This window comes from Xiphophorus couchianus, chromosome 9, assembly GCF_001444195.1.
Source record: "Xiphophorus couchianus chromosome 9, X_couchianus-1.0, whole genome shotgun sequence".
In the NCBI taxonomy this organism is placed as follows: Eukaryota; Metazoa; Chordata; class Actinopteri; order Cyprinodontiformes; family Poeciliidae; genus Xiphophorus; species Xiphophorus couchianus.
The window spans coordinates 12,578,508-12,598,710 of record NC_040236.1 but is presented as its reverse complement, the minus strand read 5'-3'; the positions used below and the strand labels follow the sequence as shown (position 1 = coordinate 12,598,710).

At 37.4% G+C, this 20,203-nt stretch overlaps 2 protein-coding genes across 7 annotated transcripts; both read left to right on the top strand.

Annotated features, from left to right (window-relative positions):
• The first annotated feature begins 785 nt into the window (after positions 1 to 785).
• On the top strand, positions 786 to 14,634 carry atcaya (ATCAY kinesin light chain interacting caytaxin a). 5 transcript variants are annotated; one of them, XM_028028382.1, is made up of 13 exons: positions 786 to 1,410; positions 3,356 to 3,455; positions 6,489 to 6,547; positions 6,638 to 6,886; positions 8,031 to 8,204; positions 8,301 to 8,403; positions 8,491 to 8,622; positions 8,986 to 9,072; positions 10,114 to 10,212; positions 10,403 to 10,438; positions 10,647 to 10,715; positions 10,840 to 10,898; positions 11,000 to 14,634. In XM_028028382.1, exons 2-12 carry the CDS (start codon positions 3,379 to 3,381, stop codon positions 10,865 to 10,867), a joined length of 1,113 nt encoding a protein of 370 aa, XP_027884183.1. In that variant the 5' UTR covers positions 786 to 1,410; positions 3,356 to 3,378; the 3' UTR covers positions 10,868 to 10,898; positions 11,000 to 14,634. The 5 variants fall into 5 exon arrangements, with proteins under 5 accessions (XP_027884183.1, XP_027884184.1, XP_027884180.1 ...); XM_028028383.1 differs by having other exon boundaries at positions 787 to 1,410; positions 12,214 to 14,634; XM_028028379.1 differs by having other exon boundaries at positions 787 to 1,410; positions 12,037 to 14,634.
• Positions 14,635 to 16,037: 1,403 nt separating this feature from the next.
• On the top strand, positions 16,038 to 19,452 carry mibp (muscle-specific beta 1 integrin binding protein). Of its 2 annotated transcripts, XM_028028683.1 has the most exons (8): positions 16,038 to 16,261; positions 17,060 to 17,150; positions 17,612 to 17,660; positions 17,897 to 18,071; positions 18,573 to 18,644; positions 18,728 to 18,834; positions 18,953 to 19,038; positions 19,151 to 19,452. In XM_028028683.1, exons 1-7 carry the CDS (start codon positions 16,236 to 16,238, stop codon positions 19,036 to 19,038), a joined length of 606 nt encoding a protein of 201 aa, XP_027884484.1. In that variant the 5' UTR covers positions 16,038 to 16,235; the 3' UTR covers positions 19,151 to 19,452. The 2 variants fall into 2 exon arrangements, with proteins under 2 accessions (XP_027884484.1, XP_027884485.1); XM_028028684.1 differs by lacking the exon at positions 17,612 to 17,660 and having other exon boundaries at positions 16,095 to 16,261.
• Positions 19,453 to 20,203: the final 751 nt, after the last annotated feature.

Sequence of the window (20,203 nt, the reverse complement as noted above, 5' to 3'; positions counted from 1 at the left end):
AAGATTGTTTTCGACGTTTAAGTGCTCTTCCACTGGTAATTGAGCAAAGACGGAAGTACTTGGAAGTGCACTTACCCCAGTTGGTAAATCTGAACGGAATAAATACGGCAAATAGTTTTGGTTTATTATTATTTATTTATTTATTTTTTATTTATTCATACAAGTAGTATTCTTAGAATACGAATGAGCTAAAAATAAAAATCAGTTGCATGTTCATTATTTTAGTTTTTTTTTTAGCATTTATATTCTGCATTCTTTCATAGAAAATGCTTAATAATAATAATAATAATAATAATAATAATAATAATTGTTGTTGTTTTTGTCACTATTTGACATATGACATGTCATGTCAATCCACAAAGACGAAAAGGGAAACTATGTATTATGATTACGAATATCATAATCATAATAATTGTTATTATTTGACATATGACATGTCATGTCAATCCACAAAGATAAAAGGTAAAAAGCACAGCTAATCATTATGACTATGGTTATGATTATTTGGTAATAACATGTCATCAGAGATGTTTTGTTCATTTCAATTTACTATGAAACAGCATATAATGAAAAAAGGGAAGACACTACCTCTTCTACATTTTTTCCCAAATTCAAAATGGAAAAGTCACTATGCGGGACAACTGGAGCTGTGAGATGATTGGCTGGCTAAAAGTGAGGTAATGTACTGCATACTTCATGTTATATGAAGAACCGTGGTGTGCCGTGTGAAAGAGATTGGGGCAAGGAGACAGGAAGGGAGGGGAGAGGGTTTGGGTAGAGAGAGAGAGAGAGATATGCTGTTGCCAGGGAACAGCAGCCACATAGAGGACGACAGAAAACAACTGCAGGATTATCCAGCAGAGTAAAGGATACGGAGACCAAAGCTCATTTCCCCCAAGTTACTGTAGGAACAATTACACTGGTGCCGTGGAGGATTTTATTTAAAGGGAAACGATTTGGAACTGATAAAAATTGTGAGGTTGTACATGAATACACATGAGGACAAAAATGGAAGCTAGAGAGAACGACCATGGTGCCAGAGCAGATGCATTCCCATTAAAGGAATTTTGTGTCTTGGTGGGTTGAGAAGCGGGCTGTGGGCTCATTCGTCACGGCCAATCTCTCTCCAACAAAGGTGGCCGGAGCAGGAGGAGAGGAGGGGTGATCCACAACAGAGGTCTCCCCTGTCTTCAGACACCTGCTGCCTGCTAGTTGCTGACACTTAGGACACTGTAGGACTGTGTCTACTTTGCATGAGTGTATATGCATATAAATTAATGAAAGACAGACTGACCCATGCTTCTCAGTTGATATGGGAGATTCTTGCCTGAAATCCTTGCATCTGTGACCAAGGAGGAAAAAGACACTCAGACATAGACCTGAGGGAGATTTGGATCTCTCACCGTTCATGTGAGTAAACACATTACTCAAATACACACGCTTTATTTAACATTTTTAAATTCTGCTTGCTGCACAGGTCAGACTTCTGGTACTGATAATACAGATAGTAGATTTTTTTATTACGGTAATATCTAAAATTATTTAAATATTTATTTTCATGGGATGTTCGGTTTGGGGTGACCTACAAAGGGAGTGGAGCCATTTTATTGTAAAGTTGATGCATAGCAACTATGATTGTATTGAATTTTGATGAAAGAAATGACTGAAGTGTTGCATCTTTAACTAACACATACATTTTGTGCATAATTGTACAAGCAAACATTTTTTTCATTGTCTTAAGATCAACATCAATTTATATTCACTGTGTTTCTTAAATAGTCAATATGATTAAATATTATATCTCTGTTACTTCCAAATGTGATTTAATGGTGCATCCTATAATTTTTGCTTCATTCTTCATGATTATAGATCTGTGGACCTCCAGATTACCTTTATTCACAAGTACTGGTGCCAAAAACACCATGATCATATTCTTATTAAAAATGCATATCCAACCTTACTGTGTATTTTTGAGAAGTGTCTTTGTTATGTCTTTTTTAATGTATATCGGTGTTGTGGTTTTTTTTTTTTGGTTTTTTTTACACATTTAAAGGGATGCCGATCTCTCTTGTAGATTGAATCCTATGTGCTGCAATTTCCTTGAATAACATTAGTGTAATGAACCATTGAGGGGAATGCACTCATCTGCTCTGGTCAGCTCATGGTACAGTTCCTACATGTGCTTTATGTCTTTGCTAACCTTCACTACACTCAAGCTCTGTGTTCCTAAATATTACCTTAACTGAGGATTTTAAAATGATCGGCTGAACTCCAGAAACTCCTCAGAAATAATGGATTTAATATCAAGAGAACATCATATTATTTAGCTCCAGTGCACCCAGAAAAATGCATTAAAGGGTCATTATTATCAGTGCTTTTAAAACTATCCAGTGATGTATGTTTTACATTAAATTAAACTGCACTGACAATAAATAAACTGTGGAAAATAAAGTGTGCATTTATTGCTGGATTTTACAGAACACCACAACAAAGGCAAATAAAATAACTAATTCAGCCTTTTTTATAATTGGGTTGATGAGATGACAAGAGGTGCAAGAATGAAACTGGTATTAGTAAACACTACAGCAGATGAGTCACTTTTGATGGATTTTGACACAGATTCAGGAGCATTTGATTTTTCATTCCAATCTGTGGCAATATTTCTCTGTGTTTAATTGTTGCAACATTTTCCCCAAATCCATTAACACAAGGTTAGATAACTTCCACCAGGTATACAGACTGGTTTTACATAGAAGTCTGGTGTGTCACTTTCATATTTCTTGATATCATTGTTGGATTTAGTAAATTCAAAGCAGTAGAAGACCTATTGTTGTCATCGCCTATTGTGCAGTCAGTTATCAGTCTCCGTATTTCCCCTTGTATTTCATCAGAATGTCACATATTTTTTTAGTGGACGGATGAATGAATGTTATTTCTGTAGTATAAAGCCTCCAGTGTTAATGGAGATCAAAAGGTAGGAGTGTGGAAGGATTAGGGAGCGAAGAAGGAGGATTAAGCCAGAACATGGTGCTCCACTGGCCTCTTAAATTCCACATTGAAGGAAATTTGTCCGTAATGTTTGACTTTGGGGGGAGCTGAGCCCAGAAAACGGGCTCTTTCTCAGTCTGTCACATGGGTCTCACATGCGCTTTTGTGGGCAAGGGTTTGAAAACCATGTGATCTGTAATGGTTTCAGTCTTTAAATTGTACTGAAAGCGGGTTAATTATTTTTATCAAAATCCCTCCTTTAGGACAGAGTTTAGGACAAGATGTTACTCTAGCCTAGCAGTAATTTTTATCTTAACATGAAACATAAATGTTGTTGATTAATAGACATTTTTCCACACTTGTCCAGATCCGTGTTCTTCCCTCTGAGGGATGGGCACAACGGAAGCAACTCTACGAATGGAGCACATGGAAGTAAAAGACGAGTGGCAGGATGAAGACTTCCCCAGGTTAGATCCTTGTGCCTACTATTTAGTATTATTTCATAAAACTTATGCTGATGTGAGAAATATGCACAAAGATTTACATTGACAGATTCAAGCTATGTAACAATATTTTATTTCAAGATGAACATGTCTGGACAATATTTAAAGATCTATCATAATTTTTGCAAGCATACTCTTTTAAAAAAAAAAAAAAAAATTTACTTTGCTTGTGTAGATTTAGCTGTCTTGTGTCCAGTTATGTTTAGTGATCCATAAGTGACTTGAAATGGGGTTCAAATCCATCTAACTGCTTCCCTCACATTTTCACATGTTGAAACTACAAACTTTAATGTATTTTATTGCCATTTTATGAGACAAAGCAATGCAACTCAATTTTGAGGTAAAAACCTTTTTTCCAAATACAAATTTGAAATGTGTGGCATGCATTTGTATTTAAACCCCCTTTCCCTGATACCGCTATATAAAATAACCAAATGCTCTGCCAAGTTATTCAACTCATAAATTGAGTCTACATGTAATTTAACCTCAGTTTGAACACTGCTGCTCTGTGAAGGCTCTACAGTTTTGTGGGAGAACATTAGAAAACAAACAGCATCATAAACACAGCAGAGAGTTTAGAAATAAAACTTTAGACAACAGTAAATCAATTAGAGTATAAAACAATATTTGAAGCTTTGAACATCTTCCAAAACATCCATAAAACGGGAAAGGTATGGCAAAACTGCAACCTTACCAAGACAAAGTCATCCACCTGAACTAAAAAGCTGGGCTTGGAGAACTTGAATGAGACAAGCTGCAAGACTCCCTTGGTAACTCTGGAGGAGCTGTGGAGTACTGCTCAATAGCTGGGAGAATCTATTGGTCTTGCACTCTACAAATCTGTCTTACAGTAGATGAATAGGAAGGGAGAAAGGTGGAGGGAATTATTTCAAGGGAAAAAAGGAAATAAGAGTAGAAAATAGTGAAAGTACAGTTTTCTTTATGGGATGTTACAAAGGAGTGTATAAAGCAAAGATATACAGTTATATCCTCAAGACATAAATGATCCAACAGCAAAGAGTCTTTTGTAATTTCCTGCTAGCTACAATAACATAAAAGTAGAAAAGAAATGGTTAGTCGATGTGTGCAGGCTGGAATGCGGAGCTTGTTGGGAGAAAATGAAATAGCAAGATTTCTGTGGTGGAAATCAATCCTGGGCTTCCTACTCCTCCCTCCTTCCTTATTCCTCATCAAATAGGAAGGCAGGAAGCAGGGGAGCAGGTGCAGCTCCGTCTGTAAATGGCCTGAGCCTACGTCATGTGATGCATCAGCAGTGAATGATCAACAACACCACCCCAGGAAAATGGTTGCAGCTTTTGGCTAGAGACACAGGCATTGACAGCAGTTAGATAGCACAGATAGATGCTCTGCTTTAATATTTTTTCCCCCACAAGCTGGTCGGAAGGGGAATGAGCAAGCAAACCTAATATAGATGTTTGTGAGGTCAAAAAGCTTAACTGAATCAGCTCTGACAAAAGCTGCATCGTTCTCTCTCCTGCAGGTAAGCTTCATTTGTTATTTGAGTTCATATACTGGTGAAGATGCAGCCATGAAGATGAAGAAAAGATAAGATTGTTCCTCTTGTTAAAAATGATAAAATATCCTGGAGTGAGCCCTCATTTGTGCAGAAAGGCTTTATTTTGGACAAAGGAGGCATTGCACCAGTAATTGCTGCATGAGTCCTCAGGGAGTACGGAGTCAGCCTCAAGCCTGCTTCTCTGAACTGCAGTCTGTGTGTTTCGGGCTTGTGGGAACCACATGCAGTCACACAATGTACATAAGAACTGTTTTTTTATGACAGTGCACTAAAATCAAATCTGTAGAACAGCCCAGCAGGTATTATAAAAACACATTTTTATGCTGCCCCTTGCAAAACAAAACTTTTTCACGTGTTGTCATGTTATAGCCATAAAGCCTAATTTTTATTTTTATTGAGATCTGAAATAACTGACCAACACACAGTAGTACATAATTGTGAAAATGAAGGAAGAATATATGTGGTTTTCAAAAGTATTTGCAAATAAAAATATGATGAATGTTAAGTTATTTGTTTTCTGCCCTTCTGAGTCAAAAGCTTCAAAGAGGAACCTGCTTGTATTGCATTACACCTACAAGTTATGTCTACTAACTTAATACATTTACACTCTAACATTTTTTTCCATTCTTCTTTATAAAATTCCTCAGATTGTATGGTAAAGTATCCATCAACAGCAAGTCTTACCACAGGTTCCTAATTGAATTTAGCTCTGGCTACGTATTGCTGATGTTCTGCTGGAGGAACAGATGCATTTATGGTGTAATTAAATCGCAAATTATTTGAATTCTGAATTAATTTGGTTAAATTAGATTGTGTTTTGGGTTACCCCCCTAAAGGTGGCTGAATACAAAGGCAGGCAACATTTTTCGAACATTTATTTGTTGATAAAGTATTAAGACAACCATGTATCCATTAACATTTGATTTGCAGCGTTATGCGCTACTTTGCTTTCATCTGTTGTATAAAAATCCCACTGGTATGCATAAAAGCTTGTGGTTTTAGTGTGACAAAATATGAGAAAGTACTTTTCCAAAACAGGAAAAGTTTGCATTATTTTGCTTGTTTAATACCAACGATAGGCATGTGCAACAAAAAGAAGCAGATTTGAAAATGAGGTGCTTCTCTGTTTTTACAGTAAATATCTTGAAGGGAAATAAAGATGGGCCCTTTTTGTATACAAAAATGTTTTTTTCATCTTCCCTTTCTTATCTTCTTTACCTCTACTCCCTCTCTTTTATCCTCTGAAGTCCATGGCAGCTCTGTAATCTTCTAGTCTCCAAAGCAAGACTTTAATAAGCACTTTTGCCCGTCTGCTTACTCCTCTTTTCCCAGATTAGCAGCAAGATCCCCACTTTGACTAGTTCATTAAACATCACTTTAAGCACAACAGTTCCTGTTATAATGAGTCCTGTTATATAAGACTGGTGTGCCAAACTTAATAAGGCCTGTTTTCCCTCCAGGCCTCTTCCAGAGTACGGAGATATGGACCCCTCCTGTGGACTCACAGACAACAGAGTCTGTAAGTACAGAACTATCACTGGCTAATATTGACGTAATACTGCTTGAATCTGTCATAAAAGGAGTCTTGCTTTTTAATTTATTGCTGAAGCTCCTCCTAATTCCTTACACATGAGCCCACCTGGAGGAGGAGGTGGCGTGGGTTCGTCTCACCGCAAACGCCGCACCCTGGTGGCCCCTGAGATGAATCTGTCCTTGGATCAAAGTGAAGGTTCTCTGCTATCAGATGATTTCCTGGACACCCCAGATGACCTGGACATCAATGTCGATGACATTGATACGCCAGATGAAACAGATTCACTGGAGTTCATAACCAACGGCAATGACCTTGAGTGGGAAGGTAGGTAGTAAATTTATACAGTTTTTAATCAGAAAAAGAAAGGTCAATGATTTAGAAAACAAAGCTACATCTTTTCAGAAAATTATCTCCATATTGTGAGCTATGTTTTGCAACCAATTGCTCTAAAAACTAAATCCTTTCAAAGTGAACAAATGAAAGGCATTTTGTTATATCAGCTGACTTCTTGATCAAAAACCCTGGACCTACCATTCTGGAGTCAGATATGATTAATAAAAAGGCTCTAAATCTTTGTCCAAATTGATATGCTACAAATTTAAAGCCGCTACCCACACCTTTCAGCAAAAGCACACCTAGAGAACATGCAATAGTGAGTTTTTAAAAAATTATTTAATCTATAACTACACTCCTAAAAATTACCTTCCATGTACATATTCTTCTGGTGACTTTGTGCAAACACAAGGCAACTAAGCAGATTTTATTTTGAGTCCATCTATTTGTACTTTTAATTTTTTTCCTCTTTATTTCCATGATTTTAGTCTAATTTTATGTCCATGGCAAAATCTGCCATCAGCAATTGTGTTTATTAATGGAAGCTGATCATCTCAGGTTCTGTATTTCATCAACCCAAATGCATACAAATTTTTTCAGAACATTTGTAAGCTTTCTGAAAAGCTTACTTTTTGTTGAAATCCTGCACAAAAAATCTACACATAACTACTCCATTGTGTTTTGGTTGTCACTGTTCATTCTGTTAGAATGAAAAAAAAAGACAAATTCTTTAAGGCTTCTACATGTGCTCACTTTTTGTGCTCATGTGAATTTAAAGTAAATATCCTTTTGTTTTAAGAGCTGGGTCATCCTAAATTGTCTGGTATCCAAAGAGCCAAATAAAAGGGACATAATGCTGGGGCGTGCTGTGGTGGCGCAGAGGGTTAGCACGCCCCACGTTTGGAGGCCTTAGTCCTCGACGCGGACGTCGCGGGTTCGACTCCCGGTCCCGACGACCTTTACCGCATGTCTTCCCCCCTCTCCTCACCCTCCTTCCTGTCTGCCTACTGTACAAAAAATACGAGCCACTAGCGCCGCAAAAACTCTTCGGAGAAAAAAAAAAAGGGACATAATGCTTCAGATTTCTACTTTGGCCAAAGCAATTCACTCAAACCCCAGACTGTCTCCTGTCCAGATGACACGCCGGTGGCTTCAGCCAAGGCGGGTCCGGGTGGAGTCTCCGGAGCGCCGGCTGAGGATGGGAATGCAAACAATGGGCGACTGTGGAGAACTGTGATTATCGGAGAACAGGAGCACCGTATCGATATGCAGATCATCAAACCGTACCTCCGGGTCATCACACATGGAGGTCAGTGTCAGCTGGACAATGTTTGGACATTTGATTTAAAGATATTATGTCTACTTCAGAAAACTCAGAAGATTTATTCTTTGCTTCTCTCATCAGGTTATTATGGAGAAGGCCTGAATGCCATCATTGTGTTCTCTGCTTGTTACCTGCCTGACAGCAGCTGTCCAGACTACCACTATATCATGGAAAACCTCTTTCTGTACGTTTGTTCGTTAGATCAGATCAGATTTTTTTAATATTGTAAACTTGTAAGCATAAAGTAAATTCTCACCCCTTCCACCTGCAGATATGTGGTCAGCAGTCTTGAGATGCTGGTGGCCGAAGACTACTTGATCATTTACATGAATGGAGCCACCCCTCGGAGTAAGATGCCTGGAATCAGCTGGCTGAAAAAATGCTACCAAATGATTGACAGAAGGTAAGTAAATGAGAAATATAGTAAAAAGACTAACACTCTGTAGTGACTCGGATTTTTAATTCTTATTCTGAAAGCTGCATTAGGGATGCTCTGCTCTTTGAAACCAATGATTTTTTCCCCCAAGGTCAGAGAGAAATGTGTGATGCTGATAATGACACATTTGACAGAGAGAGCAATAGAAGCTGTCATGCTGTCCATCAGTAAGCTGAAGGTGACTCACAGCTGCATTTAGAACAGGAAGGGGTTGGAAAACCAGTTATTAGCGTTCAGTGTCTTCTGTGTCTACTAGTTTTGGTTGAATGTTCACTTCTATTTGGAAAACACAACCTTTAATTCACTCTGTTTTAATTTTTACAATGGCAGGTTGAGGAAGAACCTCAAGTCTCTGGTCATCGCTCATCCTACATGGTTTATACGCACAGTTTTGGCGATATCCAGGCCTTTCATCAGGTAACAGCAACAAGGCAATCTCTGAATACCTCCATCCTGAAAGACAACAATGGGCTTATTTATATCATCAGTGCTCAATCGAAGGATTATTTGAGGTTCAGAAAATCCTGCAGTGTCTCCCTTTGCTAGGGGTGTCATTTTTCACCCTGCAGCTTTAAGCATTCAGTATTTGTGTGTTTGGAAGCTTGCAAACTTCAGGCTGCTCGGTGGATAGGACATCCTCCTGTGTCTGTGGCTCAGGTTGAGGTGTTGCCAGACCTCATCCTCTATCTAATATGTTGATGTTCTTCTCTATACCTACTGGCAGGTCTAGCACATGCTGCTCTGGGCGAGTTTCTTCTTTTTCACTTAGTATTTCAAAAATAGAAAATAAACCCCAAACGAAATTTTGACCAGTCTAAGTATTGTTTTTGAACTATAGATTATCAAATACTTGTTCTCCATCTTGATTATGTTAAACAAATTAACATCACATAGGATACAGGTTGCTGGATCCTCTTTGGAAACCTTCAGCGCATGTCAGGCTATTTCGACCTCCATATTTTTTCCATTTTCTTTTTTAAGACCCCAGTACAAGCACCTGTAATTTATTGTTCGGCCAAAAATGTTGAGCATATTATACAGGGGTGCTTTATGGTTTGATGTGGACATAAAATATGTTTTTGATGTTGTTCTGCATCAATTGAGATTCATTTACACAAGCTGATGAATATGTGGATTTATCTTAAATACTAGAAGGTTAGGTTCCGATAAAGGTTGTTATAAGGGAGAAGCATCAACTGGTCAGCAAATTCACACACTAACTTTAAGTGTCAGTGTGTGGATTCGATTTAGTTTCAATCAAAGCTTGATTGAAACTAAGTCAAGCTTTAATTCTGATTTAATTCTGATTTAGTTCTGAAGCTAGACCAAATTAAAACCAACTTAGGGACTATCAGGATAAATAAAAGTGATCCAATACAAAAACACAAGTGGTAAGTAATGTGTCATATTGCTGTTATTTGCTGTAACTCTTCTGTTTCCTTCTGTCACTCTCCGCAGTGTGAAGTTTATGAATAAAATCCAGTACGTCCACAATTTGGATGAACTTGCAGAGATTGTTCCCATGGAGCACGTCCATGTTCCCGAGTGTGTGATGCAGTAAGTACATATGACCACTAGATGGAGGTGAAGGAAAACAAACAGCAGTCACTGCAGCTGTAAAATAATGATTAATGTAAATGTACAATACCTAAAAGAAACTCCCCGCTGATCTGTTTAAATAATAGGTTTAATAGGCTTACTCCTATTCTTAGATTTAAAGGTTGTAACTGTACTCTACTTGTTTCAGATATGATGAAGAAAGGATTAAAGCCCGAAGGGAAAGGTAAAAATGCAGATTTATTTTATGTGATTTAAATGACAACGCAATAACCCTCATGCATAATAATCAAACTTGATAGCATTCAAACCTTTGCTTAAGGGTTTTACTTTAATGTATCTGTTGCATACAATTGTCTCTGGATTCTTACAAAAGTGGGCACCATGAGAAATGCTTATGAAAGCTGTTTCTATGTGTCCGTGTGGACGAGCAGGATGGAGCAGGAGCGGCGACAGCAAGAGCAGCAGTCAGTCCCACAGGGGCCAATTAAAAACTCTGTGAGGTACAGGACCATAAGCTTCTGAATCCTGGCATATGTTACAATGTGGATACACATCTGGCTCAGGTTTATGGTGCATTGCCCTGTTTTTAGAAGTTCTCACTGTCTTTGTTTTTCTATTTTTCAGGCCAAAATCAATGATTGTGGAGCAATGATTATGAGAAGGACAAGACCTTGAATGTGCAGGTAAAGTGAGGCCCATGTTGTTTTTTCTATTTTAGTCACAAGATGACTCTGTTCTGTAATGAGTTTATCACATACATTTCCACTCAAATATTAAACTCCAGCCTGCGGATTGCACTTTACAGCTACGCACTACAGCAACCTGTATGTATGTATGTATACCTTCAAGGTATGCATACCTTGAAGGTATACATAGTGGTAGCAATGTTATGCTGTGGGGATAATTTTCCTTAGCAGGGATGGTGTTCATGGATCAATGCTAATATAACACACCACAGGAGCATTTCACCGGCTCAGACTGGCTTCAGACAGTTTGAACTGGTTTTAACCAGCAGCCTGAGAGATAGACTGTAAACAAAACAGCAAGATGCAACTTTCAAAATGTCATACAAAGACGAATGAGTAGTGTCAAAATGTTGCCAAAGAAAATGATTCATTTTCAAACAAAATCTACTATTCTATGCAGAGACTGGTGAACAGTAAGCTGTAACAGAATGAAACAAATCATGAACAATTCTTCAGCCCTGTCTCCACCAATAAAAAAATTATTGGGATAGTTTTAAAGCTTCAACTAGCTGTTATTTTACCTCAAACAATAAGTGATCTTTGATCCCGAGAACTGTGACAGCCAGTAATGCAACCAACAAAGAGCCACTGCTGTCCTAAACACAGTAATAGCCTGAGCCATTATGTTTTATTGTTCCCCGTTTCTTTAAATGTTGCAAAGCTTTGAAAATGAAAAGCCTTCCCCACCCAACAAATCCACAGACCTCAGCACTGCATAAAAACACACAAAAGCCCAAGCATTACCATTGTTACCACCATGACAGCATATTTTTGCTGTTGGAGAGTCCTGCACAGGCTTCAGCAAAAATGTCCTGTTTATTATGGAGAACCAATATTGACATAAAAATCCACTTTAACTTCATACCAGGATATGTAAGGCTTGCAATTACTCCCTCATCTGTATTTTGTCATTTGTACAGTCAGACTTGTTTTGTTATTTTTTTTATAAAGATGAAATAAATAGATTAATGGAGTCAATTATTGCTTATTTCTTGCATGGAAAGGATCACGCAGATTTTGCATACATCTTTAAAATCTGTGTTTTACTTTCCAACATTTGTTTGTGTGCATACAGGGGGTGACAGAGAGAGATGTCTAGCAAGTTGACACTTCCTCCCTTATTTTATGCATAACCAGCTGATTTCTCATGTTGTTCCCCAGTCAAAAGGAGAACAACTCTGTCATATGATTTTCAAAGTGGGATACTTTCCGGGTTGAAAATGTAAAACAACAAGTGGCTGTTCTGTTACAGAAGCTGTTTTCATTGGAAGTTGTCGCTGCCTGTTGCAGGACCTGATTTGGGATTCATATTGAATTATTGGACCATGATGAAGCATTTAATTGACTTTGTTATTTTTTCAGTGATGTAATTTATGTTAAGAAAGATGATCACTCTCTCTGACTTAATAATAAAGCATAAATCAGAGTAACTGAAAAAATGCACTTTTTATAGCTCAAAATGTAGAGTGCTTCTACAACTTCAGTGGCAAAATTTGAACATTTTTAAGATGCAACGTGTTGGGAAGAAAGATTTTATGTGAGAGCACCACTAAAACAAACTGCTCTCTCTTGCTGCAGGTTTTTGAAGATATAATTGTGTCATATGTAGCAAAGTGAAAGATGCCTTCATCTCTCTTTCTTTTTACCTCGTAGCTGCTGTATCTTTAAGGCCTTTCCAAGCTCTGTCTTAATTGTTCTGGTATTTTTAAAAATCCAAATACACTAACATTTCTTTATGTCAGTCTTTTCTCTTTCTGGCCTCAGTTGCTATGTGAACTATTACTTGTAGTGTATTGTGTACTATGATGTGCCTGCATTGTACTGATAACTACACATCAGCATTTTCTAATCTAGAAAATCCACATTTGAAAAAGATCTATAAGACAAATTAACAGTACCATAGTTAGTTTGTAGGTGAGAGCAAACTGCAGACAGCAGACAGGGCAAACCTTGAAGTAAAATTTTCACTTTGCTTCCTTCCACATTCATGTTTTTATAGACTGAACAGATACTAACACAATACATGCACAGATTCCACTTTAGATTGGACATGGGAAATAAAATACATCAAATTTCTTTCTAATGCATTTCTTTTAAGATGCCAGTTTTCTGCTTAGACTTAAAAACACTATGTTGCAAAAAGTATTTGCTCACCTCCGTTTGCAGACATTTGAAATTGTCTTCCTATTCCTAATCCATGGGGTTTAAAATGATTTCAGAGCACCCTTTGCATCTGTAGCAGCTTCAGATCATCTGGGAAGACTTTACATAAGGTTTAGATATGATTTTAAGGTATTTTAGACCATTCTTCCCATGTTGCATTGCTGAAGTCAAACACTACTTTTGGAGAATACCTGGCTTAATTTATATCAGAGCTGTTCTGCTGGGTTGAGTGGATTCATAACTCCAAAGCACAGGTCTTCACTGCTCTAGAGTCTGGTGTTGGCTTGCTTCACACCACCACTACTGAGGTTTTTCATCATCTTTGGTTCTGTAACACATGGGTGCAGCTGATTGTTCATGGAGACCCACTTCACAAAGCTCTCTAAATGAAGTTTTTGAGCTAATCTTTAGGCCACATGATATTTGGAGGTCTGTAGTGACTGTCTCTGCAGAAACTATGACCTTCAGCGTCTGCTATCCCCTCTCTTTGATTACAAGACTTGCCACATCATGGCCATTTTTGTATAACACCAATAACAGCTGACTGATGAGTATTTAGTAGAGAGAAAATATCACACTCGGATTGACTGTACACCTTGAAGCGACCTATTCTTTCACAAATGTTGAAAGAAGCAGTCTGCAGGCCTGGGTCCGGGATTGTGTTCACCTGTGGCTGTAAAAGTGGCTGAATCACCCAACTGCAAGGATTTGATGGGGTGAGCAAACTCTATTTGCAATATTTTGTATTTGTATTTAATCTTAGATAAGTAAGACTTATTCAGCTTGGATTTTGCCCATTCGGAGAGTATCAACTTCAACTTGTTTTAATTAAAAGCAGAGATAATGAAACAAGATTAAACAATTAGAAAATCCATTTTATTGTTATGTTTCCTGTGTTCACAGTCTCTTTAAATAGGGGACGAGAACATTGCAACCACATGCCTGACAACGTTTGTGTTTTTGATGTTGATTTGCACTACTGCGTTTGGTTCCTTACAGAATGTTACTGTTTTATGTTCAATGTCTGTTTTTTAATCGCGTTGTAAACATAACCCATGTATTTAGGCATGTTGCATAAAGTAAACAGTTTTTTAAAATTTAGTTCACATTCTGTTAACTTTTTTAACCAGGAATTCTGCATAGAGGGTTAACTTTTTCTATGTATCATGTTTTCACATTGTTTCCAAATAGGCTGGTTTTGTGGCTGAACAGAGTGCCTGTTGAACTCGAATGAAATCTAAATAGATACCAGAATGTAAGGTGAAGCATTTTGAATTTTCTTTTTTATTTATGATGTACCAATGCCATGAGAAATGCTGTCATAAACCTGCCCTATAGTTCTTCTGAAATAAAAATCCTAATTTTCACTGTAAAAGCACAAAACAAACACATGTCTATCATTTTACTGTAAATTGTTTGCTCAGATTAAAATGATCATGTGAACTCTCACTTGTCATGGTCTAAAACTGGCTGTAAATATGGCAAAAATAAAAATACATCCTTCAAGGTTCTGGCTTGTTTTTGTTTGTAAAATGCTCTCATCCGTTTGACCTGTTGGACCGTAAAACGTGCTCCTGTGTCAACTGTAAACCGCCGTGTTATGAAAACAGCTACTGGGATTTATATCTGAACAACGGGCTTAGAGAATGAAGGTGGGCAAATTTTCCTTACAGAGGACATAGTGTGTGCTTGTGTTGTAAAGTACCTCAAAATCAATAACCTTTCACCATTTCAACTGGTGAGAGTGTAACCTGCATGTCTGTACTGGACTGTGTGACGGTGGAGATAAGACAAACGTGAAGTGTCTTATCTTGGTCTGGAGGAGTTTTGTAACGGCATCAGATGTAGAGATTTGTCACAATTCACTACAGCCCTCCCTGGGATATTAATCTAGAAGAATCAATCTCCAGACAAGTATTCAAAGTCCAGACACGTAGAGACATTAGTAAGCACAGGGCAACGTTTTATGATTGTACATCGAATTAAATTTCATTTAAATCAGTTACTTTCCTGCATGTAACCCGACTTTACAGACCTGAACACTTTATTTATTTTGATTTAAATAAAACATTTATGGCAGAGAGAAAATCATTCGGCAGGCAGCATATTATTGCCCTAATTCCCATTTGAATCACTGACATGTGGCCCAATTACTGGGTTTTCATTTAACTTGCTGTCTAATAAAAAAGCTCACTGTCCTCAAATACCTGACACACATATGTGAGATAATTGTGTCACAAGAACTGACACTCACAAAGTAATGCAATATTAAATGCATTTTTTCTTGATGTGCATATATAATTTATATATATATATATATATATATATATATATATATTTGAATTTATTAATTTTTGAATATTAAAAACAGGCAAATCAGACTACTATATACGTAAACAATTCCATTAGGTTTTGGGTGTTTGATTTTGGTAATTCTAACTGATTTAAACACAGAAGAGAGAGAAAAAAGTTTTTATTCGTGTATGTAAACTTCTGGTTTCAGCTGTATCTATTTTGGTGGTGTGGTAAGCTTTTGCTTCTAATATACATATTTCCAAGGCCAAGTTTGTTTAGCTAGCTGCCATTTACTGTAATGTGACCTTAACTGTGAGCACATCAGCAGACATCTCCCTAAAAATGACACATCACACAGTTGTTATTTTAGTGCATCCATTCGACACCATCAATGGTAGTTTTCCACAGCTGTAGCCCAAGAAGGAGGATTAACTGCTGAATGGAAGAGTACGGACCGCAGCAGGTGTGGGGAAAATATGTAAATATTTGGTGGTTCTCGCGCGCTGATTGGCTGTCGTTGAGTGACTGCGTGGGATCTGATTGGCTGGCTTGAGGAGGCACGTAGCGCGAGGGGAAAGTATGCAGTGGCACGCTGTAGCACGAGAACGCCCCGTCCGTGCGTAAGCTGTGACGCAATAGGAGGCAGGCTGGATATAAAGTGAAATGCCTCGAGGTGCAATTCAGTAAAGAGACAAGAGGAGAGAACAGCATCAGGACTACAACTTTAAATACTTTTAAAAACTTTATATCTATTGGAGTTTCGTCCAGATTTGGTCTTTCAAATCTTTATATCAACTGTCGAAAGAAGAAGAAAAGATGAAATACATTATAGGAATTGGCGGGTAGGTGTCCTTTACTTTACAAATAAGGAATTGTTTTTTTTTTATTATAACTATACATTATTTGTAATTCCTGCTGTAAAAGTTGCAGAAAAGTTCAAACTTGCTTGTAGTAATGCTGAAACAAGCCATTCGGTGCTTTTGTTTTTATTTAAAGGAACATGTGTAGTTATTCAAAATCAACAAGAACAACTGTTTGTATATTTTTAACATTTAATCTGTCTCTAATTAAGGTTTTTGTAAGTTTGTGGTTGATGTCATCTTAATGTCCACATGTTTTATCAGCCGCCCGCCGGAAAACAAATAAAGTCACATCCGGTTTGGTTTGTTGTCATAAGTCGAGCGGGACTTTTGAAAATTCACCGCGTGATTTTCTTCAAAAAGTGGAGGGAGATCTATCTATTTCACCTACAACCTCTACATTATTTAACTTTATTGTGTTTATTAGTTACTTTTTATTTAGGCTTTCTAGTCAGGAAGTTGTAGGTTTTTATTGCATTATAGAAATAACTTTTTGTTTGATTTTTACATAAATGGAACATTGTCATTTTTATTTTGAGTTCTTTACTGAGAAATGTTTTTTTTATATAATTGTAACTCCTAAGCTTGAACCCATATTAATTAGCAGAATTAACAGATATTTTAGAAAAAGTTACCTTTTTGAGATTGAAACCTAAAATAGAATCTAAACAACTCACACACACAACAAAACTTATCAGCTATTTCAAACACTTGTAACCACAATCTGACCTTTAGAAGTGAAGCAATACTCATTTTGTGTAATTTTCTTTGTTTTTACAGGGTTACTAATGGTGGTAAAACCACTCTGACTACTAAACTGATTCAGACTTTGCCCAACTGCTGTGTTGTGCACCAGGATGACTTTTTCAAGGTGAGTCTCAACAAGTGACTGGTTAAGTTTATTGTGATAATTTGGCTTCTTTTCCATTCATTGCTACTGCCTGTGCTTTGTCTGTAATCAGAGTTGGATGTCTGACCTTTGAAAGTCTTCCCTTCCCCCCATTTCCTTCATTCCCATGCAATTCCTTTTCTATGTTGATCACATTTTCTTTGTTTTTAAGTTTCCTATTATTTGCTTTTATTCTTAGCCTCTTCTAATCATCTAACTTGAAACTAAATATAAAACTTTCCTTCTTTTTATTTGTCCTCCACAATGTTATATTTGCATACTAACTCTTGCTTAGTTTTATGCATGTCATCTGCTTTGTGCTTTCTGTTTCTGCCTTTTCTTCCTCACTCGTTTAGCCTAACCTTTGTGGCATGTGAGTGAGATCTGCAAGTGTTCAGAGCCGTGAGGTTCCAGCAATGTTTTATTGGTGACTGTTATTTCAGAAACCCGATCAAATAGAAGTCGGGGAGGACGGCTTTAGGCAGTGGGATGGTAAGACTTCACTGAAGACTGCCAGTGGCTCATATTTGACCTGATATCTAATGTAGTAGACCCCATCCTCCGCAGTTGCATCAGTTAGAGCTAAAACATTCATTTGTAGTAACATCCAAGCAGCAAACACATTCATAAATCATTACAGCTGTTGTTGGGATTTTTTTTCTAACCTTCTCTCATTGTTTCTATTATTTTCTTTTTTTCTTTCTCTCTGCCTGTCTCGTGCTCCACAGTGATCACAGCTATGGACATGGAAGCCATGACCAACACGATAAAAGGCTGGATCGAGAACCCGACAAAGTTCGCCCGCTCCCACGGCGTCGCCCTGGCTCCTGTTCCTGACGTAACCAACCCTGATGAACAGATCCACATCCTGATTGTTGAAGGCTTCCTGCTCTACAACTACCCGTAGGTTGATTGATTGTTTATTTTTGCATGGCTGACTGTTTATTTAAATCGAGTTAGGGATGTAGATCTAGTTTGTTCTTGCTGTGAATGCAGCCATCTTGGCTAGGTTCCAGCTTCTATGATGCAGACTAAAAGAATTGCCAGAGATTGAGCCATCTTGGTTCTCTGAAACCCCGAAGAATCATGATTGCAGATGTTGTAAGGGCGTCGTTAGTTCTGTTGGGTCACGTGCTAATTTTGCATGCTCGCATTGGCTCATGCTCACTAGCAAGCAGATTTGAGTTTGGTCTGCAGGTAGAGATAAGGTTTTCAGCAGAAGGAGGCTCTGAGTGGTCGTTTGCAGTCACAGCAGTGTGGTGGGTACTCGGTGTGCTGGTGATGAGTGTCAAGCACGCTGCAGAGACATAGATAAAGGACAGCATGAACAGTTGTATAACTCTGCTCTTTTACATGGAGGATGTTATGTGACGAGTGGTCAACACCTTTGCTTCTCCCCTTTAGGCCCCTGCTGGATGTTTTCAACAAGTGCTATTACATCGCAATCCCCTATGAGGAGTGCAAAAGAAGGAGAAGGTGAGCTAATTTTGTGCTCTCACAGTGTTCTGCATTAATCTTATTAACTTATTAACTTACTTTATTTATTATTATGATTTTAGTACCAGACAGTACACCGTCCCTGATCCTCCTGGCCTGTTTGACGGTCATGTGTGGCCCATGTACCTGAAGCACAGAAAGCAGATGGAGGACCTCAGTTTGAATATTGGTACGATGCGATCACTGTCCATATTTGTAAAGCAAATCTCATTGTAGTGTTCCACCTGTCTGTGATTGGAGTTTTTATCAGTTTTTGGTGTAAACATATGTTTTGTGTTTTGTTGCAGAGTACCTTGATGGTTTGAAATCCAAAGAAGAAATCTACGACCAGGTGTATGAGGACATTCAGAACAACCTGCTCAATCGTTTATAGGTAAGAAGGAAGGACTTGACATTGTAATGGAAAATTTATTTAAATATTTATAACATCTTGCATGTAAAATGTGAGACCTTGTCTAACGTGCATTTTATTTTTTGTTTTGCAGCAGGAGGACTTCTTCACACCTGTACAGATTTTGTAAATAGCCAGTGATTCTTTTTTTATAATGTGTAATTTTATTTTATTTTATTATTTTACGTGTTAACTTATGTTAACTTTTTTTTTGCCATGTTAACTTATGATGTTTTTACCTACTTCTCATGAACAATATGTTTTTGTTTCATTAAAAGTTGACTGGTCGTCATTATTTTTGTCATGCAGTTGACCATTGTTGGACTACTGGTCTCTACCAGTGTCTCCTTCCAATAAACTCACGAGTTTCTGTTAAATGCAGATCATCAAAACCTCTTTTTTGTTGTGTCTGTTTTACTATCAACATTTCTACTACTCAAATTAGGGTAGAAAAAGAAGTTTTAGTTTTCTGTAATTGTATAAATGGTGGTATTTCTGAGATCAAAATCGATGCGAAAAACTTCCCCATAACTGCTGATTTTCTTTTTGTTTGCCATTAATAAATCATACTGATTAACTGTCTTTGTAACATGAAGTGCAATACATTCCTCTATATACCTAAAACTCACTTTGGAAATGTTTTTGATACTAAGATTAAAAAATGGGAAATAAACACTCAAAGAGATTTATGGAGTAACTATTTTAGAATTGATGTCAGCTTTTTTTTAAGTCAACAAAACATTAATGATTGGGAATTATATTTTCTCAGAGCCAAATTAGTTTGAAAGTTTTTTGGTTTTTTTTATGAAATGAAATCATTTGAAAACTTCATTTGCTTTTTTTCTTGTCTGGCAGAAACAAATCTGAAAGGTTGTAAATACCTTTCATGCTAAAATTACAGTAAGTTAGTGGAAACAAACCAAATTATGCACTTTGGTCCTGAAAATGCATAAAATAAAGTGGAAAAACAGTTTTATAGAATGTAATGAAACTGAAAGATGGTTACAGGAGCTGCTGAATGAGAAAGTTGGCTTCTGTGAATTTTATTAAGTTACTATCTTGAACCTGCAAAATTTGGTTGGTGTATAATTTAATTTCCCGGACACCTCTACAACACAATCTAGGGGAAGTCACTTAACTGAGACCC